Genomic DNA, 13,027 nt, shown 5'->3' on the forward strand with positions numbered 1-13,027 from the left:
GCATGTGATAACAATCCAAGCATGTGATCAACTTTTAATATCAGCCCGCAAAGCACCAATTCGAAAAATATGGAATTTACGTTAATTTAATGCTATTATCATACAGTAAAACGCGTATATTATTAAGTCTAAGTATATGATAATAATACTTATTTTATAAATTATTCATATATATTTATGTATCACAAAGCTTTGAGTGTTTTCCAATAAAATTTGAAAATTCGTGAAAAAAGGTATGTGCATCCCTGTATTATCAATAACTGCATACAATTATGGTATCCAAAAATTAAATTATCAAAGCATATCAAACAAACAAAAACAACTATAATGAAAAAGTACAGACAGTCCTCATTTCGGGACAACACTGTAGATAATTATCTAACAAATTGAAAATGAATTAATTCTAAAACGGAGAAAAATTAAAATTCCCTGTACACTTACGAAGTAAAGGAGCACTTACTAATAAGATGATCATCAAATTGATACTTTCAAAAAGGAAACCAGCAATCTCGCGTGGCAATTTTGCTTGATATTAGTCATAAAACATGAACTTGAAAATTATAGTTATATTTCCCACAATTTTAATGTTTTTCACACTACTTTTTGAGTTTTATCTTTCAAAAAAAATTACTTTCCTTTTCTTTCTTTTATCGCTCACTTTTCTATTTCATTTAGTTTACATTAAAATTATATCGGCAGAAATATTTGAAATATCAAAAACTGTAGTCTTCGTGAGATAGGGCTATTCTGGTGAAATGTACCAGATGAGATTCATTTATATTCTGTGAAAAAAATACTTAAACTAATTCATTTAATGTTCACATCACTAATTTGCTGAGGATTTGAACTTAATGTATGCCAAATATTCTTAGTTTTGAGCTTTTAATTGAAAGATCAATTTTCTTAATTATAAAATGTATATACTGACTTCTTTCAATGATCTATCAATGGAATGTCAATGCTTTTATTTTTACACGTTTATTTTGGTTATTTCTTTTTGTTACCTCTTCTGACATCGGTCTCGGACTTCTCTTAAGCTGAGTTCAACTATGCGTATTGGTGTGCGTTTGTTTTTCTACATTGCTTATAGGGGAAAGTTGAGATTTCAAAAAACATGTTGAACCCTGGTGAATTTTTGCGCCTGTCCCAACTCAAGAGCCTCTGGTCTTTGCTAGTCTTGTATGATCTTTAATTTTAGTTTCTTGTGTATAATTCGGAGTTTAGTATGACGACCATTATCACTGAATTAGTATACATATTTGTTTAGAGGCCAGCTGAAGGAAGCCTCTGGATGTGGGATTTTCCCGCTGTGTTGAAGACCCTTTAGTGGTCCTCGGTTTTTTTTCTGCTCTGTGGTCAGGTAGTTGTCTCTTTGATACACTCCCCATTTCCATTCTCAATTTCATTCTCTATTAGTCCGTATATGGAGACATGTCTAACAATAAAAATTACTCTACTTCTCATTAAATAAAGATACTTCGAATTTTCAATGAATCATCACTCATCATACATCGTAAACACAAACTTAAGAAACTGGATTAATCGATTTATGAATTTTGAACAGTGGTATTCTACTATTGCCTTTATTTATGAGATAAGGCACTTCCAACAAAGGCTTTATTTGGGAAGGATCCCGTAATGATATTTAGAATGTACAAATAACCCTTTATAAATTTGATGCGCTTTGCATTAGTTAGTTCTGATTTGATTTCTTATGATGTTGCGTAGATTTTATTGGCTTAAATGTATAAAAGAGTTGATAATACCATTCGGGAAAGGAAAAGGACCACAGCAGATTTAAGGCGCCTTTGTTAATTTGTTTACTTAATTGATCAAACGCTAAAATATTATAAAGTATTATTATGATTATATAAAACTCTAGTTGACCGGCATCAAAAATAAAAAAAAAAACCATCGTGTGAATCATTAAATTTTTAAAATACATTCCAAGACAATAATTTTTGTCTGTAAATATATAAAAAAAGAAGATGTTGTATTGGGAAACTTTCCACCAAAACCCGATAGGGGGTAATTTACCAACTATATGTTACCGGAAGGCATTACACGATGTGTAAAGCTAAGTTGTTTTCAAAACCCCAAAGGTAACACATGTAACATGTATCACTCGAATAATATATATGCAAGTATTCAAAAATTATCATCATAACCACTATATAATGATAAAACCTAATAGAAAAAAACCACATAATTTTAAATGCAGCAACAGGTTTCAGCTTTTTAATACAATTAATTAAACCTTGGTGCTCGTTTAAGTAAAATTGCTTCAAATGTTGCATGTAAAAGAGAATGCATAGACACTTAGAGCTCCTAAGCTTAATCTTCAAATACAATATGATGTTAAAATTACAGCTATATATTAAAAAAATGACTGTACGATAAATCTACTAACAGAACTATTTGTTAATTGTAGGTTTGAAATGTTGACTCGCAAGTTAATTAAATGAATAAATGATTAAAAAAGATTTAAAAAAATTGCCAAATAACTTCAAGGCAATATATAACTTCTACAAAATACACCTTGCCTTGAGGTTATAAAACTTTCAAGTAATTTTTTTTTTACTCATACTCCAAAATTAACCAATCAAAATGCTGGTATTCATTTTTAGAGCATGATTTTTGTGCTCCAAGCACTGAGCAGCGTTTTATGACTTCAACCCAAGATGTAGTTCGAAATAGCTAACAAAGCAGTTATCACGACGATTTCAGGTAACATGTGATTTCCATGATTTATTGTCAAATCATTTTCATATACCCTCGCCAACATGGCCGCTGACACGACTGGATATTCAAACTGATTTTCACTCTGAAGAATGCCTTTTGCGTAATTCCAAGTGTTCGGAGCTGCTAAAAGTAGTAAATCGCTAGCGTTAGACAACAAAATTTCGGGATATATGTATGAAGTAGTAAATGTACCTTCGATTTTAAATTGCTTGAAAAATGTTATGCTGTTTTGTTCTGGTTCTCCACAACTTGTGAGACTACTGTTTTTACACTTCAGTAGTATACAAACTTGGATGTAACCGGTACCTTCAAATGTATGGAGTCCATCAAACGCACCAAAAGCAAAAACGTCATCAGTATCCATTTTCTTTTCGTAGGTGAGTGAACAGCAAAGTTTGTTATGACATATTGTCCTTTTACCTTGAATATCAACTAATGGTACAAAATTGTAAAGATCACGAAAAACAAGGGACTGAAATCTATTATTCGTAGTCATAGAATTGTTTTCTTCTGTCATATTTTTAGGTTCAGGATAGGAGTTTCGTTTCCTATTGCGAATAGGAATTTCTGCTATGAGAAGTTTTCCAACATCTTCATTATCGTAATGAAAATCGAGATATCCTTCTGCGGAGTAGATACCACTGCCATGAACTTTGATACTAGAGTTTTTCAAATTTGCAGCGAGGAAATTTACGTTTGCACCGGCAGCAAACGCGGAATGAAACTGTATCGCGGCTAATATTGGTAGAGCATCCATCCATGCCGTTGGGAATACGATATTGTCAATGTTATGGTTTTCTAGCAACTCAATAGCAGGATTCCGAAAAATTATATCAAAGCATATCATTACTCCAAATTTTCCAAAAGGGGTTTCGAATGATACAGACTTTCTTTCCGGTGGGACATCAAACTGATATTCATAAAATAAATTGATCTTATGATATTTAGTTATCAGGTAACCAGTTTTATTGTATACTACTGCTGTATTAAATTGGTAATGACCATCGGGTGGACAATTAGGATCATTTTTACGACTACATGGTTGGTTATCTCCTATATTTGCTACAATGTACAATTCATTGTTTTTTGCCATACAGCTAAGAGAGCGCTGAATTTCTGTATTGTTATATCTATCTGGTTCATCACAAGCATTCCAATCTTCAAGGTCTGGATCTGGGATGTATTCTAGATAAGATTCCACACCTTTTCTATTGAACCTATATCCATAGATTCCATCTTCTGGGAAAACTAAAATATCCACTTTCTGAAAAGAATTTACGGAAACATTAAGTATAGGGAGACATGATAAATGTCGTCATATTGTTTAGTGTACTTAAAACATATATAAAGTGAAAATAAAATTATCATAGATGCCAAGATTGAAAGTTTGAAAGTTTGCATTTGCATCAGACGGGCGATTTGTCCAAAAAAGACTCATTAGTGACGCTCTAATCAAAATCAGATAAAAATTGGTCAAACGAAGCAAAGGTAATCTGTTTCTAAAGTTGAAAGCCTTAGTATTTAAAAAAAAATATCAAAGTTTTGTATACAGTCAATTTATAGTTATGACCATATCAATGATAAATCATGTCAACACAGAAGTGCTGACTTTTGGGCTGTTGATTTAGCTTTCTATATATCTTTTCTTTCTAAAAGGTCTATGTACGGTATAGGTATGTATATAAAAAAGTACAATCACAAAAATACTGAACTCCGAGCAAAATTTAAAACGGAAAGTCCCTAATCAAATTGCAAAATCAAATGATAAAACACATCAAAAGAAAGGACAACAACTGTCATATTTCTGATTTGAATTGGTACAGGCATTTAAACGTAGAAAAGTCGTGGATTAAACCTGGTTTTAAAGCGCTAAACCTTTTACTTGCATGACAGACGCATCAAATTCCATTAAGTTGACAACGATGTGAGAATAAATTTAGTAAAATATCTCGAAAATTACATATAATTGAATGAACTTCTTGAAAATTTAGGGGAACTGATTTAGTATATAAACGATAGTTTAAAAGAAAAACACACATAGTTTATGCTTAAAGTTAAATTAACGGGGTTGCACATGCATTGTTGACATAAAAACTTGCATGTTTTTTCTTGCACTCGATTGTATACTATGATAGACAAGCAAATTACTTGTGAAATATTTAGAATTCTATAAATAGTATATCAGTTAATACTGCGTAAATGGCTAAGTTACATATCATTTAGAATGTTATGCAATAACGTCTAACATCATTCATTTGATGGACTTAATGAACTGTATTAAGTTAACTCACCATCTACAGATAAGGGATTTATTGTGTAGCAATATTATCCTTTAATATTTATTGACACTCCACGTTTTTTATTTTGATTGACAATAACTGTCTACACGTGCATGCTTGGAGTTCATTGACTGTTTTATATAAATGAAACTTTAAGGTTTATAACATTCGCAGGTAGATCAGCAGTCTTAATGAAGTCTTAGAATAAACATGAGGTAGTAACAACGGATTAATCATATTGGTCTCTAGTAAGGATAACACTCATAATATAGAATAATATACTTCATCGAGATACCAACCCAAACACCAATGGGTTTTATGTGCTAGTATTCAAGTTATCAAAGGTACCAGAATTCTAGTTTAATACACCAGACGCACGTTTCATCTACATAAGACTCACCAGTGACGCTCAGTTCAAAAAAGTTATAAAGCCAAACAAGTACAAACTTGAAGAGCATTGAGGACCCAAAAGTCCAAGAAGTTGTGCCAAATACGGCTAAGGTAATCTATTCCTGGGATAAGAAAATCCTTAGTTTTTTCAAAAAATTCAAAGTTTTGTAAACAGGAAATTTATAAAAATGACCACATGATTGATATTCATGTCAACTTTAGTTTAGTTTAATAATTATTTATTACAAATGAATAAACAGGATTAGCCAACTGTTATATGTAAAAACTTACATTATCGTAGACATGACAGCAAACAAAATATTTCACCATTTCATATTACTAAATATACCCCCGAAAATAATAACAAAAACAAAAGCAATCACAGATGAAATAAAGACTTCCTACATATACTTTTCATCAATAGTTGTTTGCAATTAGATATTTTCCTTGATGATTATATGGATAATGCCCTTTTTATATACAACTTACCTCTTTTCCTGCTTTCATTGCCTGTATCTGGTAAACATCAATGTTTTTCATCATATTTTCTAATGCATAAGATCGATTCACCCATACTTTTGTATTCTCTGGCATTATAACACTATGTTCGAATACTGCTCCTTTATATTTGTTTGAAGCTAATGAATTTGTAGAAGAATAAAAACAAAATACAATTATTCCGAAAAACATCTTTCCTGTAGAAATACTGAAAAATAATATTTATGAACTTGTAATACTTTAACTCTATTGAGTCAATTACATAAAATTTAAATGGTTGAAATTATTTTTAACTATTCTGCGCACTTCGACCGGAAAACCCATTTTAAGTAATGTTTCATACATAGATATAACATACATGAGGGAGACAATGGGGATATTCACAATAGAAATATAACGCCAAGGCTAGAGGGGGAAATTAAAAATAGGACAACAAAATGTGAAGAAAAGCGAGCACTGGGTACTTAGATTAATATAATTGAGAAGAATTTGCAAAAAAATGTAAAGAAAGGCAATCGAGATCATTATATCTCTTTACACTTTATCTTATTAAATGTTTACCTGTGAATGTTAAAAACAGAAAGTAGGTGTACTTTAACAAACATTCATAAATAAAATAAACTAAACACCTGAGAGAAACCGGGATACATACATACGGGATAGGACATGCAATGAACGAAATAAACCCAATGCAAACCTCTCGTATATTTTTGTGCGAAACAGAACATTTTGGTGTCCGTAGGTTTATTGATCTGAAAGTCCATTGGTCTGGAAATGTGGCACTTCTAAGGCCGTATTGCCCGATGATCTAGTTATCCAACAGTTCTGTGGTCCTTCGCTAGATGTGATGGTTGAGATTTCAAAAATCGTTTACACAAGACTCCGCTTGACCGGCTATAAAATAGTACAACGATTGTAGTCATTTATAGTTTGCTATTTATTCCAAGACAATTGAAATTTTCTGTAAATATTAAAATTGACAGCTGTAAATGACATATATGCTAGTGTTAAAATGATTGTGTTATCATTTCATATAAAATAGACTATGAACCCGAAAACAAATATTCAACATATAAATATTAAATGCAGCAACTGTATTGGGCCTTCCTATACACTCAATTAAATTTTGAACTCTCAAATTATTCAGGCAAAACATTTTGCATATACAGAAACAGCTCCTAAAATTAAATTATGCCACTGGCATTTTTATAGTTATCTATTAATTGAAAAAATAATACTACGATTAATATTCCTAGACAACTGTTTTTTTCATTCAAGATATGTTATACTGGAGTTTTATAAAGTTGAAAAAACTAAATAAAAGATTATGTATATTAATAAAAATACTCAAAAACTCGTATGCAGTATATTACATTTGCAGAAGAGATATAATGTAGTTGGATACAGCTGACAAAAATTTATAAAAAGTTATGACGATTCTTACATGTAACAATAGATTTCTCTGATCTGTTGGAAAATCAAACTCAGTTATTTTGTTTGGATTTTTATCTGATATCAATATATGATCCTTTTCGTATACCCTTGCCAACATGGCAGCTGACACGACTGGATATTCTAGCTGAATTTCACTCTGAAGAATTCCTGTGGCGTATTTCCAAGTGTTCGGAGCTGCTAAAAGTAGTAAATCGCTAGCGTTAGACAACAAAATTTCGGGAAAAATGTATGATGTATTAAATGTACCTTCGATTTTAAATTGCTTAAAAAATGTTATGCTGTTTTTGTCTGGTTCTCCGCAACTTGTTAGATTACTGTTTTTGCACTTCAGTAGTATGCAAACTTGGATGTAATAAGTACCTTCAAAAGTATGAAGTCCATCAAAGGCACCAAAAGCAAAAACGTCATCAGTATTTGTCACCTTTTCGTATGTGAGGGAACAGCAAAGTTTGTTATGACATATTGTTCTTTTATCTTTGATATCAATTAAAGGTACAAAATTGTAAAGATCATGAAAAACAAAGGACTGAAAACTATCGTTAGAAGGCCTTGAATTGTTTTCTTCTGTCAGCATGTTAAGTTCAGGATAAGAGTTGCGTTTCCTGTTATAAATAGGAATGTCTGCTATAAGAAGTTTTCCTACATTGTCTTCACTGTAATAAAAATCGAGATATCCTGTTGGAGAGTAAATACCACTTCCGTGAAATTTGCTTTCAGATTTTTTTATATTTGAAGCGAGAAAATTTATATTTGCACCGGCAGCAAACGCAGAATGAAACTGAATCGCAGCTAACAGAGGTAACGCATCCATCCATGCTGTTGGAAAAACTATACTGTCAACGTCATGGTTCTCTAGCAAATCTATGGCTGGATTCCGAAAAATTATATCAAAACATATCATTACCCCAAATTTCCCAAAAGGTGTTTCAAAAGAAACAGACTTTCTTTCAGGTGGAACATCAAACTGAAATTCATAAAATAAATTGATTTTATGATATTTAGCAATTAGATAACCAGCTTTATCGTATACTACTGCTGTGTTAAATTGATAATGACCATCGGGTGGACATTTAGGATCACTTTGACGACTGCATGGTTGGTAATCTCCCATATCTGCCACTATATACAAGTTATTGTGCTTTGCCATACAGCTAAGAGAGTGCTGAATTTCTGTATTGTTATATCTATCTGGTTCGTCACAAGCATTCCACTTTTCTAGCTCTGGATTCGGAATGTATTCTAAATAAGATTCCACGCTTTTTCTATTGAAGATGTTTCCGTAAATTCCGTCTTCTGGGAAAACTAAAATATCCACTCCCTGAAAGGAATATACAGAATCATAATCATAAAAGTAATTGTTGCTGTATTGCATTATTTGGTTTTTGGTTCTACTGAATATCTTTCAGTGTGAATGTTATTTTATTTGTTCAAAAATTATAATCTTTTTAATACATGTTCTGTACGTTTTCTCTGTGAGACTCAAAGAAGATTAACGAATGTTAAAACCAGTATAGGTTCATAGACATTTCAAGTTTTGCAGATGTATACAACCATACTATGAACATGTGATGAAAAAAAATGAAGTAAAGTAAGAAAATGAAGAATCAGTTATATAGATAATCGAAATATCTGTCCAGGCCTATTCTAAAAAGTTGACGAAACATTCAGCTTTAGTTTTAAACTTAAAGATCAAGTAAACGTTATATAGTTAAGGAATAATGCATCTGTGCGGTATTTGTGATACAGGAGAAATGTGACACCTATTTTTGGCATCAAAGATTATCGAGGAAAACGAATAATTAGATCGTTATATCAATCTGAACAACAATACACATCAAAGTAAAGTTATTGTACGTTTTGAGAAATGGAGAAACTGACAAAAACCAAGGGAAGATCGAGGGTCCAATAAATAATATTAAATTAACCTTACAATTTTGATACTTTGGTTAATCCAGTGACAGTGAAGACTAGTATTGCATTAGAATAACTTATAATTGCATACAATACATTTTAATAGTAAAATATTTTTTTTAATAATTAACAGTGCATTGGTCTTTATTATATAGGGGTAAATTCAGTAAATAAATATACGTCATCAGGGACCGCCCATTTAGGGGAGAGATTTCAAGATGAAATTGAAGACCTGTGCTGCAATGATTGGTAGATAAAGTGTTTAATTTTTTTTTGATTAGATGGATCAAATCTGAGGTTAAAAATATTAATAATAATGATGAATGCATTTGATTTGTTTTTTAAACAGGATTGAAAAGTGATGGGGTCATTGTAGGAATTAAGTACGAAACTACAGTGTATGTTAACTTCTTCTTGTCATGTGGAAGGCCCAAAAATGCCGCATGACCCTATGTTTTGATGGTTGTTACATTTGTTCTTTTATGAATGAAATATGAAAGCTTCTAATTTGTAAAGGTAAAAAAGTTATAAATTTAATTGAACATGTAGGTTTACATTGAAGTTAATGGGAGATTTTTTACTGAATTTACCACAGGCACTTGTTTCTATCCATAGGAAGGTCGACTATCCATTCTATTTATATGGATAATCGACCTTCCTATGGATAGAAACAAGTGCCTGTGGAATTTATCCCTATAAACATCGTGTACGTTTATAAATAAAAAGGTGTAAGCCGGTTTAATCTATTTATAGATCAATCGTTTTCAAAATAAATCTTCAAATACTAATGGATCACTTAATTGTACATATCTATACTATTAAACGAGAAGACCTCATTTTGTGTGTCGTTTCTCTTCCTTCCACAATAAATTAATCATCATGCCTCTGCGTTCTTTAGGTAGAATGCATAGTCGCATTTGTCATCCATTCTTATGATTATTCAGATTGAGTTATTTTGGGAGAAAAACGACAAAATAGGTGTCATACCACCAATTACTCCCTCAAATTTAGAACGTATGTGAAAGTAGGCCTACTCGGACAAAAAAAAGTGCATTTGATATCATTGTTCAACTAAACTAACAAACAAATTTGCAGAAATGAAAGTTTTGTTGAAAGAGAAATATATTAAGACCATTTTGAGCCAAAATTTACCTGTCTATGAGTTTGCATTAAAAATTGAGGATTAATGCGCTCCATAGTATACTAATTTAAGATTTCCAGAAAACCAGGGGTTATTTTTAGTGGTACCTCCTTTCGGAAGCTCTCTGCTTTCTTATATGATTTTGAATGTATGTTGAAAATTGGCATGCAGAAAGGTGACACCTGTACAATTCAGGATATACCTAGTTTCTATGAAGTTAAACTTAAGGTAAAATATTTAGAAAGCTGTGAAAATTGCAAAATTTGGTTGAACAGATAGGGACTTTTAATTGGTGGTATGACACCAATAGGTGTCCGGATATTGTTTCCGTTATCAGACTGACTTTTAGTCATAGATTAGACTTCCGGTTTTAAACATGCACAAGAACAACCAATAGTATGATAGATTACAAAAATGAAAGATAAATAAGCCAATCAGAGCGTTCTCCATATCATGGTTTTTAGATAGCAAGAACCACAACTATTATACCTTCTAAGAGAAAATTATGTTTTTGCGTTTATCCACCTGTAAACTACGATTATACTACTATAAAATACAGAGACTGTCTGTATTCTGTCTACTTTTTTCTGAAATATTTACTATCTAAGGGGCCATACCAGTTGCATATATATATATTGAAATAAACATGTGGAAACAAGAATGTGTCCATAGTATACGGATGCCACATCGGCACTATCATTTACTATGTTTAGTGGACCGTGAAATGGGGAAAATCTCTAATTTAGCATTGACATTAGAAAGATCATATCATAGGGAACATATTTACTAAGTTTCGTGTTGGACTTCAACTTCATCAAAAACTACTTCGACAAAAACTTTAACCTGAAGCGGGACAGACGGGTGGACGAACGAACGAACGGACGAACAGACTAGAAAACATAATTCCCATAAATGGGGCATAAAAATTTAATGTTGAAAGTGAAAACTTTAATCTGAAGCCGGACAGAAGGACGGATGAACGAACGAACGGACGAACAGACTAGAAAACATAATTCCCATAAATGAGGCATAAAAATTAATTGTTGAAAGTGAAAATAGTGATTTGGCCAAAATGAAAGTAGGGTAGAGATAAGAGGAAAGCAGGACTTATTCGGGACGTTGGGATCGGGTGTTTTTAAGCTCGGGATTTCGGGATTGATCTTAACGGGATGCGAGAATATTTTTTTTTAAATTTCGGGATGTCGGGATATGAATTTCGTTATTATACGCACCTCGGGATTTCATGTTTTTAAGCCCGGGATTTCGGGATCAGGGCCCCTCAGACCACCCTTCAAATGAGCCTTAGTCATTTATACGAGATTCAAATCCTACCATTGGCATGCTAATAGGGCTCTTAAAAGAAAAAGCACAGATGGATTGTTCTAGAAGCACATTTTATTAGAATAATAATGGTCTATAAGAAGTTTCATTTATTTCATGTTTTAAGCGGTGCAATTTTTTAATTCAAATTAACTTTTACCAAAAAATGCATTGTAGCAAAGGGGAAAAATAATTGTGGTATAAGGCCCGAAACACGAAAAATAATTGAATTTAAAAGAAAGAACGGACTTTGGAAAAAAAGGAAAGGGCTATATACCTTATACGAAATTCTCCAGTCATAACATCTTTTACAAAAAATCATCCTACAACAGTTTAACAAGCTGTATATGCCCGCGATTTCGCGGGTGTGTTCTAGTATACTTGAAATAAAAAAAAAAAACCAAACAAACGTTACAGTATGTGATATTATTTTTACGCGATGAGGTTATAAAGGTTGCAATCATATCATTGTGTATGCTTTTAATGGATTGGACATAAGTCTATTCATAGCAATGAAATCATCGCATGTTCAGATCGTTAAGTAGGTCATTTTAAAAATAAATACAAATCACTGAGACAAATCAGACGATAAACGATTTTTTTTATTTTGTAATTTCTGTCATTTATATCTTGATTACAAACATTCATGTCCATGTTTTGGCAGGTTTTGCATATCCTATCGTTAAAATAACATCTATAAAAACTTTTTGCCCTGGTATAATTGTATTGACTGAAAAATATTCCGTGTAATTTTCTGAAATCCTTTTTTTGTATACAACTTACCTCTTTTCCTGCTTTAATTGCTTGTTTCTGGTAAACGTAAATGTTTTTCATCATATTTTCTAATGCAAAAGATCGATTCACCCATGCTTCTGTGTTCTCTGGCATTATAACATGATGTTCGTATACTGCTCCTTTAAATGTGTTCAAATCAAATGTGTTTGCACAAGAATAAAAACAAAATAAAAGTATTTCGAAAAACATCTTTCCAATAGAAGTAAACAAAGTACTGAGAAAAGCTTGTTTTTAAATTTTTAATACTGCTGAGTAAACCAATCAGAATAAAAGTTTAAAGGTTGAAATTGTATTCAACAATTCAGTCGATATCGTTTAAAGTACTGATACGTATTTACATGATTTTACAGAATATAAATAGAAATTTATGAGTCAAGGTTAGAGAAAAAAAGATAACGCATGTATACCTGAAGGTTTGGATTGGGTTTACAAAATAGAGAATAATGAGCCATTAAGGTTAGAGAAAAAGCGTTAAACATGTTAAAACAATAAAGGA

General features: G+C 31.8%; 2 protein-coding genes across 2 annotated transcripts; both read right to left on the reverse strand.

Annotated features, from left to right (window-relative positions):
• Nucleotides 1–229: 229 nt before the first annotated feature.
• LOC139528132 (pantetheinase-like) lies at nucleotides 230–6,250 on the reverse strand. The gene is made up of 2 exons (XM_071323971.1): nucleotides 5,901–6,250; nucleotides 230–4,006 (listed from the first exon to the last, which is right to left on the reverse strand). Exons 1-2 carry the CDS (start codon nucleotides 6,099–6,101, stop codon nucleotides 2,672–2,674), a joined length of 1,536 nt encoding a protein of 511 aa, XP_071180072.1. The 5' UTR covers nucleotides 6,102–6,250; the 3' UTR covers nucleotides 230–2,671.
• A 977-nt stretch (nucleotides 6,251–7,227) lies between these two features.
• On the reverse strand, nucleotides 7,228–12,737 carry LOC139528131 (pantetheinase-like). The gene is made up of 2 exons (XM_071323970.1): nucleotides 12,520–12,737; nucleotides 7,228–8,682 (listed from the first exon to the last, which is right to left on the reverse strand). The coding sequence occupies exons 1-2, from the start codon at nucleotides 12,718–12,720 to the stop codon at nucleotides 7,279–7,281; spliced, it is 1,605 nt and encodes a 534-aa protein (XP_071180071.1). The 5' UTR covers nucleotides 12,721–12,737; the 3' UTR covers nucleotides 7,228–7,278.
• Nucleotides 12,738–13,027: the final 290 nt, after the last annotated feature.

This window comes from Mytilus edulis, chromosome 6, assembly GCF_963676685.1.
Source record: "Mytilus edulis chromosome 6, xbMytEdul2.2, whole genome shotgun sequence".
In the NCBI taxonomy this organism is placed as follows: Eukaryota; Metazoa; Mollusca; class Bivalvia; order Mytilida; family Mytilidae; genus Mytilus; species Mytilus edulis.